Raw genomic sequence first — 18,243 nt, 5'->3', positions numbered from 1 at the left:
CAAATAACAGACAAATAAAGTTTGTCTTGGAAAAAAAAACTAAAATAAGTATTATTATGATAAATTAGTTTTAAGGAATATAATAATAATAATAATAATCATCATTATAATTTATAGTAATGTATTTTTTATTAATAATTTAATTTAATTTAATTTAATTTAATTTAATTTAATTTAATTTAATTTAATTTAATTTAATTTAATTTAATTTAATTTAATTTAATTTAAAACAAAAGTCAGGCTGTTATTGTGAAAAGCGGCTTAAGTAAGTGCACTAACCCGGATATTGTTTATATACCGGGTTTCAGCAGCAGAGGGCTGCAAGTATCTTTTCTGTTGTAAACACTTCTGCATGTTTGTATCCTGTAAAGTTTGAACTGAATTGGGGTTTGCTCTGTTTAACGTTACTCACCCGACGGTGTCTTGAACATTTCTTAGTGTTAACGAATGTTACTGAGCGTGTAGACACACTTACTAACAGGTACTGAATGACACTTACTATCAGGTAACGTTACTGAATGCTTCTGATTTATATAAGTTTATAATTCTTCCCTATAACAGTTCTTTAACCCGATGGTATCTCGTTAAAAACTGTTCAAAATTATTATTTTTAATGTGTGTTTTTCTAATCATAAAGTTGCCCAGGTTGAGTTATATGCAATGGCTATGTATATTATATGTCAATTTATAAGACTACATATTAAGTATACATAATATTATGTTTACCAGTATTCATATTATTTGCATAAATTGTAGACTATTTACACACTATTCACTAGACATATCACTTATATATCTTCAATAACCTCTTGGATAAGGAATTATGTCTGTCAACAGCCTCCTTACCATAAAATGAGTGACCAAGTTTAGAATATAGGCAGCAGTTTATTAGGTTTCTCGTCTCAACATTATTATTGTGCCTTTCTCAGAATGCGGCAAGATAAGTGGGCAGAAATCAATGCCATGCACCATCCTTTCTTAACAACTTATTGTTTTTTTTCTTGTTCAGGTGCTTTAGCCAGGTGGATGTTGGGAGTTCGAGCCCTGTTTGGAATCGGTCTTCTTGTGACATCACGAGGAGGCTCTGTCCTGACACATACAGGAACATGTGCACGTGTTGCCAGTAACATCTACACTAAAGGTCTCGCTCATAGACAGGCTTGCACTATGGCCAATACTATTAAGTACCTGGGGTGAGTGTAAATGCACTACACTCTCTGTGTGATTTGATAAGGAATCAACCCGGTGCAACAGTTTAAATAGTCAGCTGTCTAATGCCTGCTACAGACTGCACCCGAAAATGTATATGTACAAGTTTTTATTTAACATGGTTTCTGTCATCATAGACAAGAAGAGGCTCAGCACATTGACGAGGAGCTGTTTAATGAGTACAGCTTCAGTGTGGATCAGTTAATGGAGCTGGCCGGGCTTAGCTGTGCCACAGCCGTGTCAAAGGTACATCTGATGCTCCACCATCACGCAGAAAAGATCAAATACAGCTTACACACATTATACACAATCATATCAGTGGTTTACTTCATAGGGCTATCCTCTACAAGCACTGCTCAAGAGTCCACCCAGAGTTCTGGTGATCTGTGGCCCTGGAAATAATGGAGGAGATGGCTTGGTTTGTGCTAGACACCTCAAACTGTTTGTGAGTTCGAGTTATACTGTGGCTGGAAATAAAATGACTGCACCTGCTTCAAATCTTTCCCTCATTAAACTTAATATTTAATGAAGGCGTATTGATTTTATTCATATTGCATGTGAATCTCCTAGGGATATGAGCCGTCTGTATTGTACCCGAAGCGCCCCAGCAAACAGCTGTTTCAGAATCTTACCACCCAGTGTGAGAGGATGGATATATCCTTCCTGACAGAGATGCCCGAGGTACAACAGGAACCTCGACGGTCAATACCTAATTTTTTTACACCATGGGGGGGTCTGATTTAAAAAAAAAAAAACATTCATATGGGTTCCTCCTTCTCATTAATAACTGATAAAATAATGTGCCTGACTGCACTGGATGTCCCAGGGACACCTATCTGACATTTCAATGTTTTTGTTTTTTTTAACCTTAACATAAATTGATTTATGTTCATTTATTGTTTACGTTAATGGATATATATATATATATATATATATTTTTTTTTTGTATATGTACACAACCATTTAGAAGTTTGCGGTCAGTCATTTAAAAAAAAAGAGAGAAATTAATACTTTTATTCACCAAGGATGCATTAAACTGATCAAAAGTGGCAGTTAAGACATTTATAATGTTACAAAGAAATTCGATGTCCAATAAATGCGGTAAACTTTCTAATCGTCAAAGATTCCTGTAAAAAATATGTAATTGTTTCCACAAAGATATTACGCAGCACAACTGTTTTCAACATTGATGATGATCGGAAATGTTTCTTGAGCAGCAAATCAGCATATCAGAATGATTTCTGAAGGATCACGTGACACTGAAGACTGGAGTAATGATGCTGAAAATCCAGCTTTGAATAAATAAATAACTTTTTAAAATATATTAAAATGGAAAACAGTTATTTTTAAATGGAAATAATATTTCACAATATTATATTATTTTTGATCAAATAAATGCAGCTTGGTGAGTATAAGAGACTTCTTTAAAAATCATCTTACCAACCCTAAAATTTTGATCGGCAGTGTATATATGTGATATATTTATACTTTGTGTCTGCTATATTCTTCATGCATTTTCCCATCATGCTGTCTTTAGGCTGATGTGATTGATGAAGCTTATAACTTGGTGGTGGACGCCATCTTTGGATTCAGTTTTAAGGGTGCGGTGCGAGAGCCATTCGGTGACATTCTCTCCAAACTAAAGAAAATCACTGTGCCCATTGCTAGTGTCGACATACCTTCAGGTGAGAATGCACACACACCATCATCAGGAAGAAATAATCACTGATTATATTGCAATCCTAGTATTAAAATATTTGATTAGCATTTAAGAACCAAAAATCATATCATTGATCATAAATGTCGTCTGATTATGACAAAAGATGTTCCTTTTCTTTCACTCTTTAGGCTGGGATGTGGAGAAAGGCTCTCCTGATGGGATTCAGCCTGACATGCTCATCTCCCTCACAGCCCCAAAGAAGGCAGCCAATCACTTCAAAGGACGCTATCACTTCCTGGGAGGACGGTTCGTTCCTCCTGCACTTGAACAGAAGTACCAGCTGAATCTGCCTCAATACCCAGGCACCGACTGTGTGTATCAGCTGAACTGAACATTAGGCCTTCATGTCACTTTTGTGTCAGTAATCAAAAAAACTAAAAAACCTGGAATGGTAATAACTGTATGGTTTACCACTCTGAATACTTCTGCTTTTCTTATCTTGGGTACATATGGGCTTGGTGATTAATCAGCATCAATCAATAATTGTTTATGATGATGTTTAAAGATATTGACTCTTTATTCCCAAGAACCAGTCTGATTAGTTAAGGATTTATAAAACCTCAAAATAAAATAATGTTTTTTGATGATTTTGGAATTTAGTGAATAATTGCTGTATTATTGTTTTGTGTTTAAATATATTAATGTTACATATTTATGTATGGAAATATGTAACATTTGAACTGAAATAAAAACTTTATGCTGAGTTGCAGCAGCGTGCAGAGCTCTTCACATTTCTATAATGAATATGAAGTTATTTTTGCAGACAAGAACTCGGATCTCAGTGTTTAAAAAATAAAAATGTTACGCCAAAATATCAATCATTTATAAACCACACATACTTTCCATGAGAAATGTCTAATTAAACAGTCCAACATATTTTTTTAAAGATTGAGGAGTTTTTTCTATATATTTTTTCTCTATATTTTACAGACCTGAAGTATGTTCTGAAATATATTTCTGTTCATTTCAACACCATATAAATAGCTTTATAATACAACACAACCCATTTTTGGTTCATCCATAAGAGTAATTTACATTAATGTCCAGTGGTAATTAACAATCTAAAAAACACATCATGTACATTATCAGTTCCAATTGTTTACATCTTTTAAAAGTAAAAAAAAAAACAAGCCACAAAACAATAACCCTAAAAACGCCTGGTCACCTCCCTATTTTGCTCATTGATATGATATCCAATGAAGGCCAAGAATGAAGAAATACCTCCATGCAGGATGACGTAATCAATGTCATAGGGAAATGTCTTTGTTTTGCTCTTGATGACATTGGATGTTGTTCAGGTGCTTTTACAGCAGGACTGTTTCTCCTCCTTGTACTCGCTGGACGGGCCCAGGGTCACCGCGCTGATGGAACCTCTGGTGACCTCTTTACTTGCAACTTTCATGTGTATTGCTAATGGACGAAACATCATTGAACATTGCCTTTATGCATTTAAAGTGAGTTAAAGTCAAGAAGGATTTTAACATTAAGTTATGAACTGGTTGGTTCTGACACCATGATAAAGATAAACCCAATATTGCTGTGCTTCTATGTTAATCAGTGACAGAAGTAAAAAGAAAACTCACCTGTTAGAACTTCATGGAAGGCAGATTCAACGTTAGTTGACTCTAAAGCGGAAGTCTCCATATAAAGTAAGCCTTTGGCCTCTGTTTGATCAAAAAATTTAAATAGATGTCAGTACAGTATGTCTTAAAGCGACAGTTCACCCCAAAATGAAAATTCTGTCATCACCCTCATGTCATTTCAAACCTCCATGACTTTCTTCTTCCGAACACAAAGATATTTTGATTGGGGTCCAAACAACACTGGCCGGCAGTGACTTGTATTGTATGTGGGTGTGTATTAGAGTAAGTCAGATTCAGAATAACGTGAGAGGCTAAATTATAACAGAATGCGCGTGAACTATTCCTTTTAGGGCTGAAATGTCTAAAACAAAGGGTAATAAAATGTATTGATACCTGCAAAGTCTTTAGCCTCCTCTGCTGGTACAGTGCGTACAGCTCCCAGGTCACTTTTATTTCCCACAAGCATGACTACTATATGAGGATCAGCGTGGTCGTACAGTTCCTTCAGCCATCGCTCGACGTTCTCATACGTCAGGTGCTTGGTGATGTCATAAACCAGCAATGCACCCACTGCTCCCCTGTAATACCTACAACATCCAAACTGTTCATTATTACGCATGCAGAAGTAGAAGTGTGTATTGGCTCAAATTGCGCTTTGTGGTTCATTATTTGGTAAGGTACTTTTTTATTTTAACATTTTACTTTCATACAGCAAGAATGAATTAAATTGATAAAAAGTGACACTAAAGACATTTATAATGTAATAAAAGATTACTATTTCAAATAAATGAATACATTCTATTCATCAAAGAATCCTGAAATAAATGTATATCAGTTTTCACAAAAATGTTTTAAAGAAATTCAACATTGATAATAAGAAAGGTGTCTTGATTGAGCACCAATTTAGCATATCAGAATGATTTCTGAAGGATCATGTGACACTGAAGACTGGAGTAATGATGCTGAAAATTCAGCTTTGCCACCATAGGAAAATAGAAAACAGTTATTTTCACAATATTCATGTTTTTACTGTATTTTTGATCAAATAAATGCCATCTTGGTGAGCATAAAATACTTTTTTGGAAAACATTTTAAACATTGTAGCTACCAACCCCAAACCTTTGAATAGTATAGTCTATACTCTTTCATCTGGAAACTTATTTTGCTTCCCTGATAATTATATTTAAAATATAATATCATTGTGTCATGTAAGATTGTGTCATATAATATAATTATATAAGTAGGTGGTTCCCCAAAAAATATTCTGGATACTTAACATGCAAAAATATAAAACCAAATGGCATCTGCAAACAAACTATGATACAGTAAACGAGATAAAAGTCATGAAAATACTTATGGGGCCACTCTAGATGCCAGTAACATCAGTTATACTTTTAACTGTACCTGGTCAAAAAAGGAGTGGTTCTGGGTGTGATGCTAATCACAACGAATTCCAAAGCCTCCATAATCTTAAATAAGGATTCATGTGAACATACATAGATCAGAGATATCTGTAGGATTAAAGGATCGTTTGAGATGACATGATGAGGGACTTACGCTGAGGTAATAGCCCTGTAGCGCTCTAGACCCGCAGTGTCCCAGATCTGGGCCTTGATGGTAATATTATCCACTTGAACGGAGCGAGTGCTGAATTCCACCCCAATGGTTGTACGGCTGTCATGATTGAACTCGTTTTTGGTAAATCTTGACAGTAAGTTGCTTTTTCCAACCCCTGACTCCCCAATTAAAACCACTGAAAGACAACAAAAGACAAGCTTGATTTTGTTCTAATTCACAAAATTTATAAAAATCACACGTAAACACAGAAAGAGAACATTTATTATTTTATTTATTATAAGCTATAGATTAATATTTTTATGGGTTTCAGATCAACATTGTAAAAACATACATCTGATCTCCAATCAAATGAATCAAACTTACCTTTGAAGACAAAGTTGTAGGCTAAATCTGTCCCCATGGTCACCCTAGTAATGTGTCAGTCTGTATGCTTACGTGTTACTCTAGCTCAAAATCCACTGGGAGGAGAAAAGCAGATGCTCGAGTTTCTGAAAAGGTTTATAAGTCCATTATTGTGCTGGTCTAAAGGCAGATTCCACACGGCCAGACTCTTCTTCGAGACAGTTGGGGTGGGAGAGCAGGTGAAACAGGTAGAACCACTCAATCACAATTGGGAGTGACTTCATGATCTCACACAAAACTGTCACAGTCTCAATCCAACAGTACTGCAAATCAGACATAAAGCTGAGTCATAAACCCAGCCGTCCTGTATCAACAGGCACTTCTCAAACCTGTCAAATTCAGAACTCTGTTCTTGTGAACATAAAATAAAAGGGGTTTCCTTTGTATTCTTATCAAGTATAAGCAGGAATGTCCTACTAGAATACAAAAACAGATGCTAATTTACCTGTTTAAACTGGTCATGCAGCTTTTACAAAATCATTATTATATTGAAAGTTTTGCATATTGATAGGTATACAAAGCTCATGGTGATATTAAAAAATGTCATTCTTTATTTTAAGGACAGTTTTGTTGCTGTATGATAAACAATACTGTAGCCTAGTGTGCTAGGTTGCCACTGATGCCCAGTCAGAGCACACTGTAGGTCCTAAAGCACTGGTATAGGCTATTACTGCTTTGGCTTCTTCAGTGTATGACCTTTAGCAATGTTAAAAGCAAAAACAAATTCACAACAAAGAAGAGCAAAGGACGCTGTAAATCACAATTTGACAGCCACAAATGAGTGAGCGTTCATCCTCCTGTCCTGTGGGTGGCAGCACCGCGCTGACGTGGCGCTGTTGTTTTGTTTTGTGACGCGAATCGCTACGGGGGAAAAGAAGCGCTTCCGTCAGTACACACGCCGGGTTCATCATGGCGGCGGGACCGATTTCAGAACGAAATCAAGGTAAAATTTAACAAATATAAACTCGTGGGGATACTTTTTATGTACTGTTCAATAAAGGTATTGCAGCACTATGGAAACATTTTAAGCACGTTCTGTCTTCTCTACAAGCATTGAGTCGCTCACTTCCATTCATTCAAATACGCTTGCTAAAAACTAATAACAAAGAAAAGTTTGGGGTTTAATAATTAAGTGTATCAAAACAATATAATATATAACTACTAGTAGTAGTAATAAAAATAATAAGCTTAATAATGCGTATCTTATAAACTGCCATATCTTTGTGTCCAGTGCAGCATTGCATGTTTATTTTGATCATATTTTTTTTTCAGATGCCACTGTATATGTGGGTGGTCTTGATGAGAAGGTCTCTGAGCCTCTTCTGTGGGAGCTTTTTCTGCAAGCTGGTCCTGTGGTAAACACACACATGCCCAAAGACAGGGTAACAGGACAACATCAGGGTGAGTTTCCATATCATTAAGCGTTCCGATGAAAGATTTCTATCGTTTTGCATGATTTATTGATATTGGTCTTTGTTCTTCAGGTTATGGCTTTGTGGAGTTCCTCAGTGAAGAGGATGCAGACTACGCCATAAAGATCATGAACATGATCAAACTATATGGCAAACCCATACGAGTCAACAAGGCTTCGGCGCACAACAAGAACCTCGACGTCGGGGCCAACATCTTCATTGGCAACTTAGACCCTGAGATCGACGAGAAACTCCTTTATGATACTTTCAGCGCTTTCGGTGTGATCCTTCAGACACCGAAGATCATGCGAGACCCGGACACAGGCAACTCGAAGGGTTATGCTTTCATCAACTATGCCAGTTTTGATGCCTCCGACGCAGCTATTGAGGCCATGAATGGCCAGTATCTCTGCAATCGGCCCATCACGGTTTCATACGCCTTTAAGAAGGACTCAAAGGGCGAGAGGCACGGCTCTGCTGCAGAGCGTCTCCTAGCCGCCCAGAATCCACTTTCACAGGCCGATCGCCCCCATCAGCTTTTCGCAGACGCCCCACCGCCTCCCTCCATGCCCACACCTGTCATGACCGCCATGGGAGCAGGGATTCCAATGCCAGGTTAGATATTATGAGAGTATTGAACTATTTCTGACATTTTTCAGATATTTGACTATTACACAGCCCTGCATCTTGAGGGGAAAAAAGTGTACATGCAGTTTTTTTTCCATCCGAAATAGGAATGAAGACTTTTTATATTTATATATAATACATGCATGTGTATATTTCATAAATATGCATTCATGTATAAATGTAAAAAAAAAAAATGCATTCTTATTTTTTGTGAAAAAAAGTAATGTATAACTTTTAAGATTTGGTCTGAAAACTAAATTAACAATATAACAAAAGCAGACAAAAGTAAAAAAAAATATTTTTAATGATAAAAAGTAAATGTGTAGTTTAACTTACAATCTGCAAAGGAGTGGAAAATGTTCAAATACTTAATTTAATGTCAAAGAACTTCACAAAGTTATTTTTCGTCACAAAATCTGTAAGTTTCTGTAACTGGTAGGATGTAGTAAAACACCCAGAGATGTAGCATGAAACATCTGCATGATTCATGTTTGCATTTACTTCTGTCACTGACTCACTGACCATAATTCTTACCTTGAAATCAGGATTCAGGACATAAAATAATGTCATGCATGTGAAAAACAGCTGAGACTAACTGTTGTAATCTGGCTCAGAGGAAGATGGGAATCATGGCATTGTCAAAAAAAGTATATTCTTATATTTTGTAAGAAAGTGTGAAGTGTTAGAGCAAAAAATCCACTCTTTTTGGAATCCGCACACCAAATTTAGTAAGAAACAAGTATTGGGTTTCATTCAGAAAATATGATACCGGGAAGTGTTATTTTTGGTACAATAAATGTCTTTTGCATCAATTTAATTTTTGTACATTGATCTCGCAGGGATGCCGCCTCCTGGTGCTTTCCCACCTGTTCCTCCTCCTGGCACAATGCCACCTGGGATGCCGCCCGGCATGATGCCTCCTGCGCCAGGTACTCCTTCACAACAGGGTGGAGGGCACCCACCGGGACCCCCGCCCTTCCCCCCTGGAGGAATGCATCCACCAGGAATGCCGCCAATGCCGATGCCTCCGTCGGGACCTCCCGGAATGGTGCCTCCTCCACCTGGCCCGCCTGGATCTTCTCAACAAAGAGCACCTACTCCACCTGGCATGCCTCCTCCCCCCATGGGTGTCCCTCCCAGAGGACCATTCGGTCCCCCAATGGGTATGTGTGTGAAGAAGTTGCTTGTGCGTTTCAACGGAAGCAAAATAGACAACATGTTAATGGAATAATTCCTCCTCTTTTTTACAGGTATGCATCCAGGTATGAGAGGGCCTCCACCAATGCCACCACCTGGTTATGGTGCCGGCCCACCCAGACCACCACACTTCGGCTTTCAGAGAGGGCCTCCCTTGCCGCCACGTCCTCCTGCACCACCGAGGGGTCCGATGAGAGCACCAATGCCTCCCTAAGCCCTAATGTGAAGACCTTTTTGAAACCTTTGTTGTTTTTATTTACATTCTGTGCTTTAATAGATGGACCACTTGCTTCTTTGTATACAGATTTCTTAATTTTGGTCATTGTACTATTTCAGAATTAGCAAGAATAAACAATTTTATATAACTGTGTTTTTTTGCAAGTTTGTTTACAAAAGGCTATTTCAAATAAACTTTTTATTCATCATAGAATCCTATATGGGATAGTTCACCCAAAAATGAAAATTGTCCCATGATTTACTCACCCTCAAGCCATCCTGGGTGTATATGACATTCTTCTTTCAGACGAAATACAATCGGAGTTATATTAAAAAATGTCCTGGCTCTTCCAAGCTTTATAATGGCAGTGAATGGCTGTTTCTGTTTTGAAGTCCATAAAAGTGTATGTATCCATCATAAACAAAATCCACACGGCTCCGGGGGGTTAATAAAGGCCTTCTGAAGCGATGTGTATAAGAAACATATCCATATTTGAAACTTTATAAAGTAAAATTACTAGCTTCTGGCCAAACAAACATACAGATTCCACTTAAGTGTAAAGCGTAATTTATGCGAGTAATGCGACGTACTGCCGATATTTACGCCATGACGCACTACGCTACTTCCGACGTCACAAGTTGCGTAAGTGGAATCTGTATGTTCCTTTTGGCCTGGAAACTAGTTATTTTACTTTATAAAGTTTTGAATATGGATATTTTTCTTACACAAACGCATTGCTTCGTTTCAGAAGGCCTTTGTTAACCCCCCAGACCCGTGTGGCGCACTTTTATGATGAATAGATGCACTTGTATGGACTTCAAAACAGAAACAGCCATTATAAAGCTTGGAAGAGCCAGGACATTTTTTAATACAACTGATTGTATTCGCCTGAAAGAAGAATGTCATGACTTGAGGGTGAGTAAATCATGGGCTAATTTTAATATTTGGGCAAACTATCCCTTTAAGCAGCACAACTGTTTTTAATAATAAGAAGAAATGTTTCTTGAGCACCAAATCAGCATATTATAATGGTTTTTGAAATTCGCATGAATGATGCTTAAAATTCAGCTTTACCATCACAGATTGAAATATATTAAAATAGAAACAATTATTTAGAATTATAGTAATATCCCAGAATATTACTACTTTTTCTGTGTTTTTGATCAAATATATGCAGCCTTGTTTTGCATAAATGTCAAAAACATTTAAAAATCTTACTGACTCAACACTTTTGGACAGTATCGTAGCTGACTTTAATGTGATGATGAGCTACTTTTATTGGGTTGAGTATAATATGAACAAAAGAAAATATACAGAAGCTGACAATTGATATTTGCAACATTTTATTCAAAAATAAGTCAAAAGCTTTATACATTTAAGCATATAACAAGTGGGAGAAACTCTAAAATCAAGATTTTGCATTAACACCAGTGTAGGTCCATAAATTGTAGTGCCAGTATATTACTGTGGTTAATTTTTACAATGTGAGGACGGTGATGTCTTTACATAAAAAAAAGAAACTTAAATTATTTAAAAAAGTAAATAATTACACATTTCCTATGTGAGAAACAATCAAAACTAGTTAAAATTGAAAATTTCTTCTGAGGTTTCTACAATTATGTATGTTACTATGTTTTTGTTTGTTATATAGCACAAAATTGGATTCCATTAAAAAGTCACATGCGCTCTTGCCATCTAATGCATATGAATGTCTCAGATTATTCTCTGCCTGAAAAACCACTGATTATTTTGTCTTAGCTCCGGGAGATAACATTACACATTATAAAGGCTAGCCAGACAGATACAAACCCTGATATTAAAATCAGAGTTTTTACATTTGTGAAAGTGATGTTAAAGGGAAAGTTCACCAAAAAATTTAAATTTTGTCATTTACTCACACTCAAGTCATTTCAAACAGTTGATGGACCCCATTGACTTCCATAATAATGAAAACAACTGGTTACCCATGTTCTTCATAACATCTTTTGTGTTCAGTAGAAGAAAGAGATCCATACAAGTTTGGAACAACTTGAGGTTGAATGGGTGAACTATCCCTTTAACTCATCGTGAACAAGAGCTCTTAACTTCAGATTCAAAGTAACTAAAACAAAAAAGCAACCACATTATACATATTCAGAGAAAACAAATACATGTTACATAAGGAATGTGAGTTAATGAATGGGAATTATGCTTTATACCCATTTAAACAAATACTATATATGCAATAATTCATGTAGAATCCTTTATGAATAAAAACTAAACATGACCAAAAATACACCAAGGCACTTTTAATTGACCTACAGATTTTAAATGGTCCGACAGAAAAAAAGAAAAGATTGCCTACAAATTAAATTCTTGAAACTGGTGCATTACTTTATTACCAATGCATAGAACACAAACCACTGCTGCATTCTGAGATGAATTTTCAATGTTTAATTCCAGAAGCGATGAAACTAACTGTCTGAATAAGACGGCTGCATTTCTAGGGGAGCTCAAAAGACATGCAGTTTGCAAAGAGTTCCATCCTGAGTGAACCTTTTCCAAAACCCCATCTAGGACAATTGATGGGCGAGCACTTCTAAGGACACTGCAGATACAGACTCCCAGAAAGAATCATCTTCCCTGGTCGTGTGTGTGTGTGTGTGTGTGTGCATATGATGCACATTGTGGTTGTTTCTTTGTGAACTTTCATTTGAAGCAAGAAACGTTAACCAAAACAGAACAAGGAAATAAATTACAAAAAGGACTTAATTGCTGAAAAATCAAAATGAACCAAACCAAAACCGTGCCGAAGCACTCTTTGGTTGCTTGAGGATTGAGTCCACGCTCTTGGGTGCTCTTTTAAGAGATGACTTCCGTGTGACCCGCCGTGGCTTCCACTAGAGTGATCTGCTCGTCCACACAATCGATCTCTTCTGTTTTGATGACTACGCCACCTTCTGAAAACATGACGACTTCCTCTTCTCCCTCCGTTGTTTCTTCGATACCGACCTCTTCCTGCACAAACACGATGTGCTCCTGGTCCAGCCCTGTGGTGCCGTTGGTCTGTCCGTTTGACATGGCCTCCAGTTTCATGCGGTACCCCTCGGCTTCCTGCTCTTTGCGGAGCAATTGCTGACGATAGGATTGAGCTTTCCTGTTAGCTTCCTGTAACTGCCACTGCAGATGCTCCTGGAGATTGAAGATAAATCGAGAAGGAGCGGGGTGATGAACAAAGTTATCATCTGATGGCTTTGCTATAAAGGTTCATATATATTAGACTCACCGTTTCACCAGTCTCTGCATTATTGGATGAAACTTCAATTTTCCTTTTACGAGCAGGAGGTTCGGAGTCTTCTACCACTTCCTCTGTGATTTGATTGGCTGGAACTGCCAATACTGATATAAAAATAAAATAAAATCAAAGAGGAACATGCTTAATTCAAGGTATAAGAATGTCAAGACAGCCTTGAGATACACACATACATACACACAATTCACAAATATAATAATCATATACACTACCGTTAAAATGTTCAAGAAACGAATACTTTTGAGCAAGGATGAATCAAACTGATCAAGTGTGACAGAAAAGACTATTACATAGTTTCAAAAAGTCCTATTTCCAATAAATGCTGTTCTTCAAACTTCCCATTCATTAAAGAATCCTAAAATATCAGTTTCCACAAAAAAATATTAAGCAGCACAACTTTTTTCAACATTGATGATTAAAAATGCTTCTTGAGCAACACATCATATTAGAATGATTTCTGGATCATGTGACACGAAGACTAATGATGCTGCAAATTCAGCTTTGCCATCACAGAAATAAATTAGATTTTAAAATATATTCAAACGTAAAAAAGCTATTTTAAATTCAAATAATATCTCACTATATTGTTGTTTTTACTGTATTTTCGATCAAATAAATGCAGCCTTGGTGAGTATAAGACTTTAAAAAAAAAGTCTTACTGACCCAAAACTATATATAAATCTTAAAATGATATCATTGAGAAGTTGAGTTCAAAATCCAAAATAAGGAGAGTTGGTTATACCTTGTCGTCCATCCTGCATTGTGACAAAGAACGGTTGGCCGAGTCCATTTGTCTGCAGGTTTCCATGTTGATCTGTTAATATGGTTATGACCCTCTGACCCGACTCATTCACCACTTGTTGGATACTCGAGTCCAAGGAACTGACAGCTATGGCGTCCTCTGAGTCACCTAAACATCATGAGAAAAAAAAAATGCAATTGTTGGTTCAAAGTCAATTTAAGATCATAAAATAACCAACGATGTTTAAATTGATTACATTAGTTTACAATTATTTTCTAGTCGTATCGTACCTGAGCTGGCTTTGATCAAGTCGGAGAGGTTGACGACTCCCCCTTGGATGTTTGGGACGCCCTGAATGATGAACTGTGGGGTGGAGCTGCCGTTTATGATGGACGCTTCGGCATTCCTGTTCACCTGATTCTGCATTCCCTCCTAAAAGGCAAAACGAGGATTTATGAGGAACATTTCTTAGGGCTTCTTTACACCTGGCTTGTTTTTAGCATTTGTTTTGGAACCTGCTCCATTTTCTCCCTAAAACTCCCTAAAACCAACTGGTTGGTTCACTTACCTACGATTTCAAAGAGAATGCTTAAGGCTAGTCCCAGACTAAAATGCATCATTGAGCGGTTTTAACTGAAAGCAACTTGCACTGACATATCTTCAAATACATCAGAGCAATTGTTTCGGCTCAAGATGCACATCAGTAATGTTTTTTTTTTTTTCAAAGGCACATTCATAAAAGTTACTTAAATGCCCTAACTGTACTAATGCCTATCTAAGCCCCGTCTGTGAAACCGGGCCTTAGGCAAACATATCCTCACCAAAAATCCAGGCAGAGATAGAGGAACGAGGTGGTCTCGACCCGCTTGAAAACGAACTCTGGAGCGGTTTGCTTGTGGTGAGAGAGCAATCTGACCCACCGGACCAAGTTGTATAACAATATATGATTGTTGATTAAAGGTGCAGCAAGCGATCTTTTGAGAACACTGTTGAAAGTGGACCGAACCGAGCAGCACAACACACATGTAGCCAATCAGCAGTAGGGGGGCGTGTCCTTCATGATTTGAAGAAAGACGGCAGAGAGATGGCTGAGAGACATTACAAAAAAAGAGAAAGGCCAGAGGAATATCACTGGGAAAAAAGGGTTATGATCAGGCAAGAGCTTTAGGACCTGCGTTAATATTAGAAAAGCTTAGGTTGCGTTGTTTCTGTCGATACGTGAGCAACACTGGTTTTGCCGTTTCACAGAACCAAGAAATGCTGTTGTTGTAATGTTAGCTATACATTATTTTGCTTCAGCTATGATAAAGTCACATCCACTCTTGCAATGCGTGTTCGTGCATTTTGGTGAATGGAGCAATGAAGGGAGGGTTGATTTCAAATATCAACAGTTTTTCTCAGAAATCACTTACTGCAACTTTAAATACGTAGCAGCAATGCTTGCCTTGTTTTGTTAATACCTCTGAAAATGAATCGTGGGCTAACCTGGAGTAAAGAGGAAGTGAAATTTCTAATTCAAATTTGGTCAGATCAGATGAACATATTTCGCAACAACTGTACAAAACTTAAAAACAAACGAAGTTGGCACCTTGATTCTTGCTCAAAATTATAAAGTAATATATCGGCAGCTACAAAGAAAGCCACATCAAGCTTGCAGAGTTGTTGTCTATCCATCTTGACAGATGACCGCTATGAGGAGAATCCCAAACATTTACAGGTGCACTGACCAACGAGAGAACGGTTTACTCACACATCACTTGTATTACAATTTTTTGGGTTACACTTGATTTTAAGGTTGACAGTTACACATTACTACATGTACTTACTCTAGTATTAACAGTAAATTATGCATAATTACAAGCAACTAACCCTAAACCAAACCCTAACCTTAATTCTATAGTAAGTACATGTAGTTAATTAACATTGCTCAGTACTTATGTGCGTAAGTACAATGTAACTACTTCACCTTAAAATAAAGTTTAACCAATATTTGGTTCCATTTAGAAATGTTGCCTGGTGAAAGCGAACCGAACCAAGAGGAAATTGCAATATTGTAACAAAGCAAACGATTCACAGGTGTGAAAATGCCCTTAAAAAAATCTCTAGTGTTTTGCAGTTTTCCCCACACATGACAAACCTGTAACAGGTGTATAAGTTCAGCGTGTTGTATGTCGATAGCGATATCAAAAGCGGACTTGTCAAACTTGCTGAGGGCATGTACATCTGCACCATGTTTGACCAACAGCTCTGCGACGGTGTGATGGCCGTGCTGGGCTGCCCAGTGAAGAGCGGTCATCTTCAACATGTCTTTGGCATTGATGTCGGCACCACTCTAAAACATAAAGAGAGACTTTTGTCAGTTTCTTTGGTTAATAATCTGGAATAGTTTATAGTACATCTAGTAAACTATCCCAACACAGGACAACCCTCGTCTTACCCTGATTAATAAATCCACAATGACCTCATGGCCCTCTGTAGCCGCCATGTGCAGTGGGGTCCTGTCCACTTTGGTTCGGGCATCTCTGCTGACACCCGCCCTCAGCAGGACTTCAGCGGTGGAGTAATGACCATGCTGGGCTGCTAAATGTAATGGAGAAGTTCCAAGCTGCAAAATAGGTACATACAAATGAGCTTTTACATCTGTGTAAACTATTTTTTGTTGTACTGCCTTGTAGTTCCACCTTGAGACAATTTACATTGTGCTATAAGCAGATAATGTCGATGACACATCATATGAGTCAGAAAAAGATTGTCAGATCTTTATAGATTGGCTTGTTGTGATTCTTAAAAAGCATTGATAACACTGTTTTTCTTATTGATTGCATCTCATGAAGGCTAAGCTCTAAAATCATATTAACTTTAACAATAACATTATTGATAACATGACCAACCCAGTCAGTGGTGAACGGGGCTCCGTTGGCCATCAGCGTCCGGACCTCATCATCATGACCATTCCGAGCTGCTTCTAAAAGACGCTTTCCCAAATCCACCAACGACATCTAGGCAAAGACAGAGATTATACCATTTAGGACTAAAAACTGTGTTATTATGATGATAATGTCTGTGCATTAATCAAACAAAGATATATTGTACTGGGGAAAAAAGTATCTGCTACTGACCAATACAAAACAACATGAACTTCATTTCAAATTGTGTAGTGATTGCCTATTTGTAAATTTCACATGTAGTGTGAGATGTGTACCAAATTATGAGATTACAGTTTTTCATACATTTTATTTTTGGGAAAAGTGGATGTTTGAAAGAATAGGAAGAAAATTATGTTGCCAACTCCTTGAATATATCTTAATATATATGTGCTTTGTATTATATCTCTTCCAAACATTTGCATCGGTCCAGAAAAACGATCCGAATTTAACCGTTAATCATGCACAGATTTCGTCGCGTCATGCACGTTTATTTTTTCAAAGGATGATTAAAAATACATCTAAGTTACTATTAACACCAGTGCGGTAACCAGCTGAACAGAACACATAAAAGCAGACAAGCGAATATTCAAAACGTAGCCTAAATGATTAAACAACAGCCTTTCTGTCCATATCATTAGAAAATAAGTGATGAAAATAGTGGACAGAAGTAGCAAAGAGAAACTCCGTGTATAGATCAATATAACTCCGTGTAAGAACACATACACCAAAAACATATGACCTTATAAACGGAAAAATTAGTTTGCATCAGTAAGCAAATATTTAAGGGCGATTTTAAAGCTCGTATTTTACATGCCAAACTCATGTGCCATGTGGAGTCAAAAACAGAGCCGAGCAGAACCGACACACATCCTCCATCTGCGCCACGAGCTAATAAAGACTGCGCATATCAAACTCACCGTTATAGCCTGTCTGTCGGACGTCTATTGGGTGATATTAAAGTACTATATAGTTCTCCGTGCTGTATTTCTGAACTGGCTCAACATAAACATGTCTGTGTTTAAAGCGCATTCAGATATGGCGGCTGCTTTAACCCCGGAAATAAAAGGGAAGCTGCTCAGGAGGGACGCTTTCGGACGTGTCTCAAAACTAGCGAGCTGCATACTTCATGTTTAGGCCTATTAAGTGCGGTTACTAGCGAGCTGCCTTCTTAGACAGCATGTTTGGGCCTATTAAATGTGGCTACTAGCGAGCTGACTTCTTAGACAGCATTTTTGGGCCTATTAAGTGCGTTTGAACCATAGACGTGCACGAACAATGCACGAACCCTATAACGCAAAATAAATGCTGACTAGGTAGGCAGCTCGCTGGGATTTGAG

The 18,243-nt window shown here is 37.5% G+C and overlaps 4 protein-coding genes across 5 annotated transcripts; 2 read left to right on the top strand and 2 right to left on the bottom strand.

Annotated features, from left to right (window-relative positions):
* Positions 1–258: 258 nt before the first annotated feature.
* On the top strand, positions 259–3,638 carry naxe (NAD(P)HX epimerase). 2 transcript variants are annotated; one of them, XM_079591734.1, is made up of 7 exons: positions 259–481; positions 1,010–1,193; positions 1,347–1,455; positions 1,544–1,654; positions 1,780–1,890; positions 2,747–2,894; positions 3,058–3,638. In XM_079591734.1, exons 2-7 carry the CDS (start codon positions 1,027–1,029, stop codon positions 3,258–3,260), a joined length of 849 nt encoding a protein of 282 aa, XP_079447860.1. In that variant the 5' UTR covers positions 259–481; positions 1,010–1,026; the 3' UTR covers positions 3,261–3,638. The 2 variants fall into 2 exon arrangements, with proteins under 2 accessions (XP_079447860.1, XP_079447861.1); XM_079591735.1 differs by having other exon boundaries at positions 259–505.
* Positions 3,639–3,778: 140 nt separating this feature from the next.
* On the bottom strand, positions 3,779–7,308 carry rab25a (RAB25, member RAS oncogene family a). The gene is made up of 5 exons (XM_079591736.1): positions 6,454–7,308; positions 6,070–6,265; positions 4,906–5,099; positions 4,513–4,593; positions 3,779–4,339 (listed from the first exon to the last, which is right to left on the bottom strand). Exons 1-5 carry the CDS (start codon positions 6,488–6,490, stop codon positions 4,224–4,226), a joined length of 624 nt encoding a protein of 207 aa, XP_079447862.1. The 5' UTR covers positions 6,491–7,308; the 3' UTR covers positions 3,779–4,223.
* On the top strand, positions 7,262–10,093 carry sf3b4 (splicing factor 3b, subunit 4). Its single transcript, XM_079591733.1, has 5 exons — positions 7,262–7,435; positions 7,765–7,893; positions 7,977–8,519; positions 9,371–9,694; positions 9,782–10,093. The coding sequence occupies exons 1-5, from the start codon at positions 7,402–7,404 to the stop codon at positions 9,940–9,942; spliced, it is 1,191 nt and encodes a 396-aa protein (XP_079447859.1). The 5' UTR covers positions 7,262–7,401; the 3' UTR covers positions 9,943–10,093.
* A 1,173-nt stretch (positions 10,094–11,266) lies between these two features.
* gabpb2a (GA binding protein transcription factor subunit beta 2a) lies at positions 11,267–18,176 on the bottom strand. The gene is made up of 8 exons (XM_079591732.1): positions 17,824–18,176; positions 16,871–16,978; positions 16,417–16,584; positions 16,117–16,311; positions 14,270–14,411; positions 13,980–14,147; positions 13,211–13,323; positions 11,267–13,116 (listed from the first exon to the last, which is right to left on the bottom strand). Exons 2-8 carry the CDS (start codon positions 16,976–16,978, stop codon positions 12,787–12,789), a joined length of 1,224 nt encoding a protein of 407 aa, XP_079447858.1. The 5' UTR covers positions 17,824–18,176; the 3' UTR covers positions 11,267–12,786.
* Positions 18,177–18,243: the final 67 nt, after the last annotated feature.

This window comes from Phoxinus phoxinus, assembly GCF_949152265.1.
Source record: "Phoxinus phoxinus genome assembly, chromosome: 19".
Classification (NCBI taxonomy): Eukaryota; Metazoa; Chordata; class Actinopteri; order Cypriniformes; family Leuciscidae; genus Phoxinus; species Phoxinus phoxinus.
The sequence above is the reverse complement of the archived record's forward strand: the minus strand, read 5'-3'. Positions and strand labels throughout refer to the sequence as shown.

What these genes read in the sequence shown, in the direction of transcription:
- sf3b4 (XM_079591733.1), top strand. Translation starts at nt 7,402, where the DNA reads ATGGCGGCGGGACCGATTTCAGAACGAAATCAAG. An exon ending in GATTTCAGAACGAAATCAAG is followed by an intron (nt 7,436 to 7,764) that starts GTAAAATTTAAC and finishes TTTTTTTTTCAG; the next exon opens with ATGCCACTGTATATGTGGGT. An exon ending in GGTAACAGGACAACATCAGG is followed by an intron (nt 7,894 to 7,976) that starts GTGAGTTTCCAT and finishes TTTGTTCTTCAG; the next exon opens with GTTATGGCTTTGTGGAGTTC.
- rab25a (XM_079591736.1), bottom strand. Translation starts at nt 6,490, where the DNA reads ATGGGGACAGATTTAGCCTACAACTTTGTCTTCAAAG. An exon ending in TACAGGGCTATTACCTCAGC is followed by an intron (nt 5,100 to 6,069) that starts GTAAGTCCCTCA and finishes TGGATGTTGTAG; the next exon opens with GTATTACAGGGGAGCAGTGG. An exon ending in GGAGGCTAAAGACTTTGCAG is followed by an intron (nt 4,594 to 4,905) that starts GTATCAATACAT and finishes TTGATCAAACAG; the next exon opens with AGGCCAAAGGCTTACTTTAT.
- naxe (XM_079591734.1), top strand. Translation starts at nt 1,027, where the DNA reads ATGTTGGGAGTTCGAGCCCTGTTTGGAATCGGTCTTCTTGTGACATCA. An exon ending in AATACTATTAAGTACCTGGG is followed by an intron (nt 1,194 to 1,346) that starts GTGAGTGTAAAT and finishes CTGTCATCATAG; the next exon opens with ACAAGAAGAGGCTCAGCACA. An exon ending in TCCTGACAGAGATGCCCGAG is followed by an intron (nt 1,891 to 2,746) that starts GTACAACAGGAA and finishes TGCTGTCTTTAG; the next exon opens with GCTGATGTGATTGATGAAGC.
- gabpb2a (XM_079591732.1), bottom strand. Translation starts at nt 16,978, where the DNA reads ATGTCGTTGGTGGATTTGGGAAAGCGTCTTTTAGAAGCAGCTCGGAAT. An exon ending in AACTTATACACCTGTTACAG is followed by an intron (nt 14,412 to 16,116) that starts GTTTGTCATGTG and finishes TTTGCCTTTTAG; the next exon opens with GAGGGAATGCAGAATCAGGT. An exon ending in ATGCAGAGACTGGTGAAACG is followed by an intron (nt 13,117 to 13,210) that starts GTGAGTCTAATA and finishes TTCAATCTCCAG; the next exon opens with GAGCATCTGCAGTGGCAGTT.